Here is a 12,336-nt window from a genome sequence, read left to right as displayed (position 1 = left end):
TTGGGAACCATACTTAGGTAGCCCTTTCCCCTCCTTTCAGGGTGGGAAGTTAACTTTGTTAGTGGCACTTAGCCCTGTAAGCTTCACGGTTGTTTATTTGTTTCTTGTTTTGTTGGCGACATTTTATAATAAAAAGAAAATGTACGCTCACCACGCTGCGCTTTGGTCCACTTCCTTTGACGGCCATGACACCAACAGATCCACAGATGATGCAATCTCTATTGCACTCCACACTGCCCTTTCCCACGTGGACAAAAGGAACACCTATGTGAGCATGTTATTCATTGACTACAGCTCAGCGTTCAACACCATAGTGCCCTCAAAGCTCATCAATAAGCTAAGGACCCTGGGACTAAACACCTCCCTCTGCAACTGGATCCTGGACTTCCTGACGGGCCGCCCCCAGGTGGTAAGGGTAGGTAACAACACATCCGCCACGATGACCCTCAACACAGGGGCCCCTCAGGGGTGCGTGTTCAGCCCCCTCCTGTACTCCCTGTTCACTCATGACTGCACGGCCAGGCACGACTACAACACCATGATTAAATTTGACGATGACACATTAGTGGTAGGCCTGATCACCGACAACAACAATACAGCCTACAAGGAGGAGGTCAGAGACCTGGCCGTGTGGTGCCAGGACAACAACCTCTCCCTCAATGTGATCAAGACAAAGGAGAGGATTGTGGACTACAGGAAAAAGAGGACCGAGCACGCCCCCATTCTCATCTACATGGTTGCAGTGGAGCAGGTTGAGAGCTTCAAGTTCCTTGGTGTCCACATCACCAACAAACTATCATGGTCCAAGCACACCAAGACAGTCATGAAGCAGGCACGACAAAACCTATTCCCCCTCAGGAGACTGAAAAGATTTGGCATGGGTCCTCAGATCCTCATAAGGTTCGACAGCTGCACCATCGCGAGCATCCTGACTGGTTGCATCACTGTCTGGTATAGCAACTGCTCGGCCCCCGACCGCAAGGCTCTACAGAGGGTAGTGCGAACGGCCCAGTACATCACTGGGGCCAAGCTTCCTGCCATCCAGGACCTCTATACCAGGCGGTGTCAGAGGAAGGCCCTAAACATTGTCAAAGACTCCAGCCACCCTAGTCATAGACTGTTCTCTCTGCTACCGCACGTCAAGCAGAGAGAACAAGTCTAGGTCCAAGAGGCTTCTAAACAGCTTCTACCCCCAAGCCATAAGACTCCTGAACATCTAATCAAATGGCTACCCAGACTATTTGCATTGCCCCCCCCTCTCCTCTCCACACCACTGCCACTCTGTTGTCATCACTTTAATAACTACCTACATGTACATACTACTTCAACTAACCGGTGCCCCCGCACATTGACTCTGTACTGGCACCCCCCTCTAAATATTGTTAATTTTTACTGCTGCTTTAATTACTTGAAACTGCACTGTTGGTTAGGGGCTCGTAAGTTAGCATTTTACTGTTGTATTCGGCGCATGTGACTAATACAATTTGATTTGACACTAGAATGTGTGAGCACCGAAGTGCCATTTGACGTGCTGACCCCAACAGCCCAGTGGCCTTCCATTTCAAAGAGAGGGGACAGTAAAAACAAACGGGGTGGCGATGTTGACAAAGTTTCCAGAGAGATATACTGGATCCATTCCTTAGATACTTTAATCCCCAGAGTTCTTAATCTAGAGAAGGACTATAGTATGCTTTTGTGAAGGGCCCCATCCTTTTGTTGGTCCAGTGACACCAACAAAAATCCAGCGTAGCACCTTTTTAAGTTTACAAAAATTAAATTGGTTCTGCAATGTTAAAAATCCAATAACAGGGTGTGGAAACCATTTTTTTCTCTCCAATTACAACTTTTGATCTGGTTAATTCTTTTGTTTGTAAATTCAATTTTAACACCCTTTTTCCCCCAATTTCGTGATTACGATCTTGTCTCATCGTTGTAACTCCCCAACGGTCTCGGGAGAGGCAAAGGTCGAGTCATTCGTCCTCCGAAAACATCTGCCAAGCCGCCCTTCTTAACACCCGCTCACTTAACACGGAAGCCAGCTGCACCAATGTGTCGGAGGGAAACACCGTTCAACTGATGACCGAACCCCAGGCTGTAGTGACGGCCCAACCCTGCGATGCAGTGCCTTAGACCGCTGCGCCACTCGGGAGGCCAATTGCAATTGGGAATTATTTAAGAAAAGTGTAAGGGTGTCAATATATTTGGCCGCAACTGTATATATGACTATGTATGCATATTTAGCAGTGTGGTGTAGTGCCGATGTGGCCACTAGAGGCCGCCACCCGCCTGTTTTAATGTTTGAGAAAGCTTCTCTTCTACTATAAATTGTTCTATACCTCTACATAAGTGTATCACTACCTCATAAAACACTCCCTGACAGCTCTCCTGAACCAGTTACCTGCCTTCCGTGTTGCTCCGTGGTAACCTCGCCCTCTCTCCCTCTTCTCCAATCAGGCCAGGTGCTGAGCGCCCACGTCTCGGGCCGCGTGGTGATGAAGAGCTACCTGAGCGGCATGCCGGAGTGCAAATTTGGAATGAACGACAAGATCGTCATCGACAAACAGGGCAAAGGGGGCGCCACCGAGGAGGCGGCGGGCAAGAGGTGAGGGGGCAACGGGTGTCTCCGACTTTGGATGTTTATGTTCGTACCACCCTGCATCCCACTGCTGGCTTGCTCCTGAAGCTAAGCAGGGTCGGTCCCTGGATGGGAGACAAGATGCTGCTGGAAGTGGTGTTGGATGGCCAGAAGGGGGCACTCTTTCCTCTGGTCTAAAAATATATACATCCCAATGCCCCAGGGCAGTGATTGGGGACATTGCCCTGTGTAGGGTGCTGTCTTTTGCATGGGATGTTAAACGGGTGTTCTGACTCTCTGTGGTCGCTAAATATCCCATGGCACTTATCGTAGGGGTGTTAACTCCAGTGTCCTGGCTAAATTCCCAATCTGGCTCTCATACCATCATTGCCACCTAATCAGCCCCAGTTTCCAATTGGCTCCATTAATCCCCCCTCCTCTTCCCTGTAACTATTCCCCAGGTCGTTGCTGTAAATGATGTGTTCTCAGTCAATGATTTTTGCAGATGTCACTGTCCGAGAGTATCAAACAAGATATCACAACAAAAACAGTGGCCCAGAAATATACATATAGAAGTAGATTAGAATATAGATTAGAATAATCTGTAGAATAGAAAGGCACTTGATCTGATTCAATTAAGCTGTGCACAGCTCTTGTATTTCCAAGGGGGCAGAGGTGCTTAATGAGCTTTCACAGCTACGCTCCATAGAACTCTCACCCCAGTAAGCTGTTTGATTCGCCAATAGGAAATAGCCTAAACTCTAGAGCAAGCTGACTGACGGCCCTTTGCTGGTGCCTGCAGCTATACCGTGAATTAAGCTAGCCTGAGTGCCAGTCTGTTTGTGCCGTCATGCCTACTCTGGCACTCATTGTCATGCCAAACAGTGTTTGGCTTGCCAATGACATCAATGGAGTTGGCAAGAACACAACAGATCTGGGACCAGGCTAGAGTTAAGCTCCTGTACTGTACATTTGGTTTTAAAAATACTTTTGTACTGCGATGTTTGTTTATGCTCATTGAATGTTTTGTAAAGCCTTGAACATCTTGATTTTTTTTAAGTACCCATAATGATCAAAGCGAAATGGGCCACTGACACTAATTGCTGCTGAAAAGACTAAGATAAAACTGTAAAATGGAAAACTTTAAATCATTCTCTAAAGTGTTTTCACATGCTTCTTGTCCAAAACACTGATTGGGAGGTGAATACATAGTTTGTGTTCCAAATTGCACCCTATTCCCTATAAAGTGCACTACTTTTGACCATATTTTTACGCAGCCATCGTAACTAAGTCATCATGCTGCAACTGCATCACATGGCTTGTTACTTTGTTCGTCATTTTCCATCGTTTTTCTTTCCTGCCGTTATGTTTATAGTGCTAAGATTTTAAGTGTCAATGTCAAGCTGTGTTTTTTCCCTTCTTGATTCGTGTTTTGATTTTCTCCCTCTCTCTGTGCTGGACCTCAGTGATTTGGGGGGCAGGTAGCGTACATCATTCACTCGGGTCAGACTGCTCTCTCCATCCTCAGTCTGCCTCAATCTGCCTCTGTGTGTGTCTGTCTTGTCTGTCCATTGTTTTGTCTACACGGGGGTTGCGTTCAGTACAGAGCAATGTTATGTGTCTGATTTTCTGACTTGTAGATCTGGACATGTAGTGTTCATAATCTATCATTCAAATGTTGCATCCTTCTGAACGCAACATGACAAAGTCAGACTGACCAGGCAGTTAGTGTCTGGCTGGTATGCCTCTACCGCTTTGTCTATCCGTTGTGTGTGTGTGGATTTCAGTATGTTGGGGCTCAGAGTGTGCATCAGCTCTTCATTGAAATTCATACTCTCCGTACATTTCTGTTAATCGTTAATCTCACTGTCATCTAATGTCTGTGTATTATGATCAGGATTGGTTTCCCCTCCTTCAGTGTGTGTGTTTATGTGTGGCCCTCTTGTCCCCTCTAAACACCTTGCTACTGCTCTCCCTCTCTCTCTTCTTTATCTCCCTCTCAATCCCTCTCTCGCTCCCTCTCTCCCTCTTTCTCCCTCTCTCTCTCTCTCTCTCTCTCTCTCTCTCTCTCTCCTTTATCTCTCTCTCTCTCTCCTTTATCTCCCTCTCTCTCCTTTATCTCCCTCTCTCTCTCCTGTATCTCCCCCTCTCTATCTCCTTTATCTCCCTCTCTCTCCTTTATCTCCCTCTCTTGCTCCCTCCCTCTCCCTCCTTTATCTCCCTCTCTCGATCCATCCCTTTCTCCCTCTCTCTCCTTTATCTCCCTCTCTCGCTCCATCCCTTTCTCCCTCTCTCTCCTTTATCTCCCTCTCTCGCTCCATTACTCTCTCTCCTTTATCTCCCTCTCTCGCTCCATCCCTTTCTCCCTCTCTCGCTCCATCCCTCTCTCTCCTTTATCTCCCTCTCTCGCTCCATCCCTCTCTCTCCTTTATCTCCCTCTCTCGCTCCATCCCTTTCTCCCTCTCTCTCCTTTATTTCCCTCTCTTAGTGGCGGTGGTGGCGGTAAGCAATCCATAGCTATTGACGACTGTACATTCCACCAGTGTGTGCGTCTCAGTAAGTTTGACGCTGAGCGCAGCATCAGCTTCATTCCTCCGGACGGAGAATGTGAACTCATGAGGTAACGAGCTTGTGTGATACAGATACACAAACACACGCACACACACATGCACACACACATTCACACACAGGCTATGTCTTTACGTGTCTGTTTTGTGTGTGTGTGTGTGTGTGTGTTTGCCTCTTCTTCTCCACAGGTACCGCACCACCAAGGACATCATCCTACCCTTCCGTGTCATCCCCCTTGTCAGGGAGGTGGGCCGCACCAAGCTTGAAGTCAAGGTGGTCATTAAGTCCAACTTCAAGCCCTCGCTTCTGGCTCAGAAGATTGAGGTATGGCTACAGAGGGATATAGGGGTACCAAGTGAGCATAGAGCTTTGGACACAGTACCTGACCAGGTCGTGGTCATCATGGTCAGGTAAAAGTCCTGAAATTACACACTTTTGTAGTAGTGCTCAACATAGCCATTTCGGATGTACCCTTGGTCTTACCCATAAACTAATGAATGAGTGTTTGTAGATGGGGAATGGATCCACTGAACTGAATGTCTTTTTCCATGTTTTTACTACCCAGGTGCGCATCCCCACCCCTCTCAACACCAGCGGGGTCCAGGTGATCTGCATGAAGGGCAAGGCCAAGTACAAGGCCAGCGAGAACGCCATCGTCTGGAAGTAAGTTTTCCTCACTGTCGTTCTCAGGTTATCCGTACCAGGGCCCTGTTTATTAGGGCTCACATTGGAAAACATTACGCAACCGGGGGGAAAAAACTGGAAAATAAGTGGTTCTTATTGGACAAGTCCAGGTAGCAAGTCCACCCCTCCCTGTTTCAGTCTGTTTTGTACCTGATGAACTCCACACAGGTTAGGTGCCAGCCTGAGAAATGTGTACGCTTCACAGTCGTCTATAAACTACTGACCGAAAAAAGTTGTTAATTGCGCCACTGGTTAATTGGGGACTTTATTCACAACACGCAGGGGGTCGAGGGATCGATGATTGCTAACCAGGGCCCTCAGAGCTGCAAACTCTTATTGTTTTTATCAACTAAGCCAGGCTTCGATCTTGGCTTAAACGGATGCTAATTCAGCAGCAACATCAGCCTTCACTAACCACATTGTTGTCCTCACCGTTAACGGGATTGATTTGACAACACCCAGTGAAATTGCAGCGCACCAAATTCAAAAACAGAAATACTCATAATAATAATTCATAAATCATACAAGTGTTATACATCGGTTTAAAGATTAACTTCTTGTTAATCCAGACGTCGTGTCAGATTTCAAAAAGGCTTTACGGCGAAAGCAAACCATGCGATTATCTGAGGACAGCGCCCAGCATACCAACACATGAAAATCAGATTTTAACCCGCCAGGCGCGACACAAAAGTCAGAAATAACGATATAATTCATGCCTTACCTTTGAAGATCTTCTTCTGTTGGCACTCCAATATGTCCATTAAACATCACAAATGGTCCTTTTGTTCGAAAAATTCTGTTGTTATATCCCAAAATGTCAATTTATTTGGCGCGTTTGATTCAGAAAAAACACCGGTTCCAACTCGCACAACATGACTACAAAGTATCTAATAAGTTACCTGTAAACTTGATCCAAACATTTCAAACAACTTTCCTAATCCAACTTTAGGTATTTTAAAACGTAAATAATTGATAAAATGTATGACGGAATAAACTGTGTTCAATAGCGGATAGAATGAAAGTGGAGCGAGTTTCAGGTCACGCGCACCAAACAAAACAGTCCACTTGGCTCTACACCCAGAAAGGAAAGGGCTACTTCTTCATTTCTCAAAGGAAAAACATCAACCAATTTCTAAAGACTGTTGACATTTAGTGGAAGCCATAAGAACTGCAACCAGGTCCCTCATAAATCTAGTTCCCCATAGAAAACCAATTGAAAAGACCAAAGACCAGTGACCTCAAAAATGTTTTCCCCTGGATGGTTTGTCCTCGGGGTTTCACCTGCCAAATAAGTTCTGCTATACTCCCAGACATAATTTTAACAGTTTTAGAAACGTTAGAGTGTTTTCTATCCAAATCTACCAATTATATGCATATCCTAGCTTCTGGGCCTGAGTAGCAGGCAGTTTACTGTGGGCACACTTTTCATCCGGACATGAAAATAGTGTCCCCTAGCCTTAAGAAGTTATTAACTTCTTACGGCTGAGATCCCGTTAACGGGATCGATATGACAACAGCCAGTGAAAGTGCAGGGCGCCAAATTCAAACAACAGAAATATCATAATTAAAATTTCTCAAACATACAAGTATTTTACACCATTTTAAAGATAAACTTGTTGTTAATCCCACCACACAGTCTGATTTCAAAAAGGCTTTACGACGAAAGCACACCATCTGATTATGTTAGGTTAGTACCTAGTCACAGAAAAACACAGCCATTTTCCCAGCCAAAGAGAGGAGTCACAAAAAGCAGAAATATAGATAAAATTAATCACTAACCTTTGATGATCTTCATCAGTTGACACTCATAGGACTTCATGTTACACAATACATGTATGTTTTGTTCGATAAAGTTCATATCCAAAAATCTCAGTTTACATTGGCGCGTTACGTTCAGTAATGTTTTGCTTCTAAAACATCCGGTGATTTTGCAAAGAGCCACATCAATTTACAGAAATACTCATAATAAACATTGATAAAAATACAAGTGTTATGCATGGAACTTTAGATAAACTTCTCCTTAATGCAACCGCTGTGTCAGATTTCAAAAAAGCTTTACCTAAAAAAGCACACCATGCTATAATCTGAGTACAGCGCTCAGAGACCAAAACAAGCCATAAAGATACCCGCCATGTTGTGGAGTCAACAGAAGTCAGAAATAGCATTATAAATATTCACTTACCTTTGATCTTCATCAGAATGCACTCCCAGGAATCCCAGTTCCACAATAAATGTTTGTTTTGTTCGATAAAGTCCATAATTTATGTCCAAATACCTCCTTTTTGTTCGCGCGTTTAGTACACAAATCCAAATTCACGATGCGTAGGCCAGACAAAAAGTAAAAAAATTCCATTACAGTTCGTAGAAACATGTCAAACGATGTATAGAATCAATCTTTAGGATGTTTTTAACATAAATCTCCAATAATGTTTCAACCGGAGAATTCCTTTGTCTTTAGAAAGGAAAAGGAACGCAGCTACTCTCATGGGCGCGCGCCTGAGTGAGCTCATGGCACTCTGCCAGACGTCTGGTTGAAACAGCTCTCATTCTCGCCCCGTTTACAGTAGAAGCCTCAAACAAGGTGCTAAAGACTGTTGACATCTAGTGGAAGCCTTAGGAAGTGCAATATGACCCCATAGACACTGTATATTGGATAAGCAAAGATTTGAAAACCTACAAACCTCAGATTTCCCACTTCCTGGTTGGATTTCTTCTCAGGTTTTTGCATGCCATATGAGTTCTGTTATACTCACAGACATCATTCAAACAGTTTTAGAAACTTCAGAGTGTTTTCTATCCAAACCTACTAATAATATGCATATCTTAGCTTCTAGGCCTGAGTAGCAGGCAGTTTACTCTGGGCACCTTATTCATCCAAGCTACTCAATACTGCCCCCAGCCATAAGAAGTTAACACTTTTTTGGTTACTACATGATTCCATGTGTGTTATTTCATAGTTTTGATGTCTTCACTGTTATTCTACAATGTAGAAAATAGTACAAAATTAAGCAAAATCCTTGAATGAGGGTTTGATATCCGGATATTCAATTAACCGTGCCCATCCCTAGTGTGTGCGTGTGTGTGTGCGCGCGTGTGCACGTGCCTGTGTTTGTGCTGTGGAATGGTCTTAACTGTGTGTGGCTATGTGTGTCTGCAGGATCAAGCGTATGGCAGGGATGAAGGAGTCTCAAATCAGTGCCGAGATCGAGCTGCTGCCCACCAACGACAAGAAGAAGTGGGCGCGCCCTCCCATCTCCATGAACTTTGAGGTGATTAGGTCTTTTATTTCCTTTACACAGTCACCTCTACTGTAGCTGGGTTCCAGATCAGTGTGTGTTGTATTACCAACTCCTATGGTTGAATGACCCAGGTGTGATAATGTTTCTGGCCTGTCAAATGGGCTCCCCAGTGGCACAGCCATCTAAGGCACTGCATCTCCATGCTAGAGGCGTCACTACAGAGACCCTGGTTCGAATCCAGGCTGTATCACAACCCGCTGTGATTGGTCCCATAGGGTGGCGCCCAGTGTTGTCCGGGTTTGGCCGGTGTAGGCCGTCATTGTAAATTAGTTTTAGTGCTTAACTGACTTGCCTAGTTAAGTAAAAAACAATACAGAACTCTCTCCCAGGTGTAATTATGGTTCTGTTATGGTCTCCCAGGTGCCATTTGCGCCGTCCGGACTCAAGGTGCGCTACCTGAAGGTGTTCGAGCCCAAGCTGAACTACAGTGACCACGACGTCATCAAATGGGTGCGCTATATCGGCCGCAGCGGCATCTACGAGACACGCTGCTAACCGCCACCTCACAATCGGGTGGAAAGAGGGGCGCAACAGGGAAGAGGCTGGAACAAGGGAGGGAGCGAAAGACCATAACATGGGACCGTTTCTTTCAGTCTTTTTTCCCCCTGGGCTGGCTGACAAATGAAAAAAATCTATATATTGAAAATTGTTATATTATTAAACGCGTATATGTATAAATAATGCAAACATCCTGTGAAGTACAAAAAAGACCATCTGCATCTAAAGGGTATTTTCCCCTTTTTAATCTAAACAAAAAATCCATTCCACCCCATGATATGTTGTCTACTATTCCTGTACTACCCATCTATTCCCCATGGCACTGAATTAGTGGACGACTGTACCCCTTGCCCATAACCACAGATCTAGAATCAGATTACGCACCATACCCTCAATCCTAATGTATTAGGAGGATTAAAAAAAGTATCTGACCATGTATCATTGGCTTAGGAGTAACTGCTACCCTTCCTCTCTTGATGCTGGCGTAGGAGTGTGTGTCGCTCTTCTGTTCTCCTGTAGCAACTAACGTCTCCTGTCCCACCTCTCTCTCCCCAGCCCTGCCCCTGTATCTGTATATCTAACCGGTGGAGTCACTCTTTAGCCCAGTGTGTAGTTTTCAGCAGTATGTAGTGTAGATGCATCCATTTAGTGTCATGCCATTTCAATACATTTTATACGTTTTGTTATTTTAACACCCAGCCTTCCCCGAGTATTTTAGTCATGAATCGTCTTGTGTTTTTGTATTTAGTGCTTTGTCGTGCTTCTCTAAAGCTCTCTGGCCACCATTCCATCGCGCTCACCCTCAGTCCTCCTCTACTATTTCCAATAGCTGGTGGTGTCATTGTTATTATGATTCCTCTTGACACAGATACAACAAGGACGATTTTTTTTGCTGTAGTTCCTGTCGTTTTCTGTCTTAAGTGCTGCAGAGATTCCTTCTGTGTGACCAAAATTGTCAGTTTTAGGAACAAAAAAAATGTAGCGATGATAATAGACGGGACACATCAGTCTATGAATATAAATATATATAAACACATTTCTATATTGTATGAATGGTAAAAATGTGCTATTGAACAGAGCCAGTTGTTACGGTCTCAATGGTCTGCTGTTAGTGGTGGTGTTTGTGTAGGAGACTCGGTTGAGCGGATCTCTCTCCCTCTCTGTGTGTGTGTGTGTGTGTGTGTGTGTGTGTGTGTGTGTGTGTGTGTGTGTGTGTGTGTGTGTGTGTGTGTGTGTGTGTGTGTGTGTGTGTGTGTGTGTGTGTGTGTGTGTGTGTGTGTGTGTGTGTGTTGCTATTCTTCCCCAGGACCACGATCTGCTCAACATGTCTCAGGAATCTGAAATTCTGGCTGCAAATTCTCAGTTCTGATCCCGACTGGAATTCTGACCCTCCCATACGCTTTACATTAGCATGGGTGTATTTCTTGACCAGTTAAAGGGATAGTTCACCCAAATTACAAATTAGTTTCCTTACCCCGTAAGCAGTCTATGGACAAGGTATGACAGGCACATGCTTTGGTTTAGTTTCCCTGGCACATGCAAACATTTTAGCATTTGTGGCACAAATCCCATTCAAGTCATGGGACCGATATTAGCATTTGTCGCGCATCATGTTCAAATCAATCTGACATCCATTTGGACATGATGCATAAAAAATGATAATGTCGGTCCCATAACTTCAATGGGATTCATGCCACAAATGCTCAAATGTTTGCATGTGGAAACGGTGCCAAGGAAACTAAACCAAAGCATGGCTTGCTGTCATACCTTGTCCAAAGACTGCTTACAGGGTAAGGAAACTCATTTGTAATTTGGGTGAACTATTCCTTTAAGCTTCAATAATCCCCTATATTCCATGTGCACTGATTTCCCCCACCCATACAAAAAAAAATATTGTTTACAACTTCATTTTGAAATCAGTTTAATTTGGAAATGGAACAATGGTGTGTGTGTCACCAGAGAGAGAGAAATGGGTTATGTCCCAAATAGTACATTACTTTTAAAGGTGCAATTTGGGACAGAGACAGAGTGAGTGAGTGTTCAACTCAACTCGGCCTACTGGACTTGGACTGCCTGCATTTCAAATGAACATTTTAAAATATTCCACCTTTCTGACAATGAGTGCGGCTTCAGATAGCGTTCCTCTTCCATATTCCTTCTAGTTCAATCATGGCTATTGTGTGTATTAAACAAAGGCTATCAGATTGTCTGAGCATTTGCAGTTGCAACAAACACTCAGTGTGACACTACATCAAGTTTCCATTCTCTTTTTCTCGGGCACTACGTTCTACCAATGAACACTAAAAGCGCTTCTGCTATCTTCTGAAAACCCCTATCTCTCTGGCTGTCTGTAATTGCACACTATTCTCAAAATCCTATGGGCCCTGGCCAAAAGTAGTGCACTATATAGGCAATAGGTTGCCAATTCAGACCTAGTCTCTCTCTGGTCAATGCCCACTATGTCATGCCACACCCTGAGAGATGGGGGGGGGGGGGGGGGGGGGGGGGTCCTGGGGGCTTGACCCTCTGCTTCAATGTTTCCATGGGCTCCATTTGGTAACTATGTGACTGTCAAGGTAATCCCAATAAAAAGGTGTAACCAATGGAATTCCGTCTTATCAACTTATTTCTGCAGCAGAAGTTACGTTTCTGTCTTGCAGTTACAGTGCTTTCAGAAAGTATTTGCACACCTCGACCTTTTCCACATTTTGT

The 12,336-nt window shown here is 44.6% G+C and overlaps 1 protein-coding gene across 2 annotated transcripts in view; it reads left to right on the top strand.

Moving 5' to 3' along the window:
- LOC120018455 (AP-2 complex subunit mu-like) overlaps nt 1–10,060 on the top strand; it is a 42,580-nt gene extending 32,520 nt beyond the window's left edge. For both annotated transcript variants that reach the window (XM_038961667.1, XM_038961669.1), the window contains exons 7-12: nt 2,455–2,602; nt 5,064–5,195; nt 5,332–5,467; nt 5,709–5,806; nt 8,985–9,096; nt 9,487–10,060. In XM_038961667.1, the coding sequence (XP_038817595.1) occupies nt 2,455–2,602; nt 5,064–5,195; nt 5,332–5,467; nt 5,709–5,806; nt 8,985–9,096; nt 9,487–9,621 (761 nt within the window). In that variant the 3' untranslated portion in view covers nt 9,622–10,060. The remainder of the gene's footprint in view (nt 1–2,454; nt 2,603–5,063; nt 5,196–5,331; nt 5,468–5,708; nt 5,807–8,984; nt 9,097–9,486) is intronic.
- The last annotated feature ends 2,276 nt before the right edge of the window (nt 10,061–12,336 follow it).

This window comes from Salvelinus namaycush, chromosome 23, assembly GCF_016432855.1.
Source record: "Salvelinus namaycush isolate Seneca chromosome 23, SaNama_1.0, whole genome shotgun sequence".
Lineage (NCBI taxonomy): Eukaryota > Metazoa > Chordata > Actinopteri > Salmoniformes > Salmonidae > Salvelinus > Salvelinus namaycush.
Note: the sequence above shows the minus strand (reverse complement) of the source record. Positions and strands in the feature narration are given on the sequence as shown.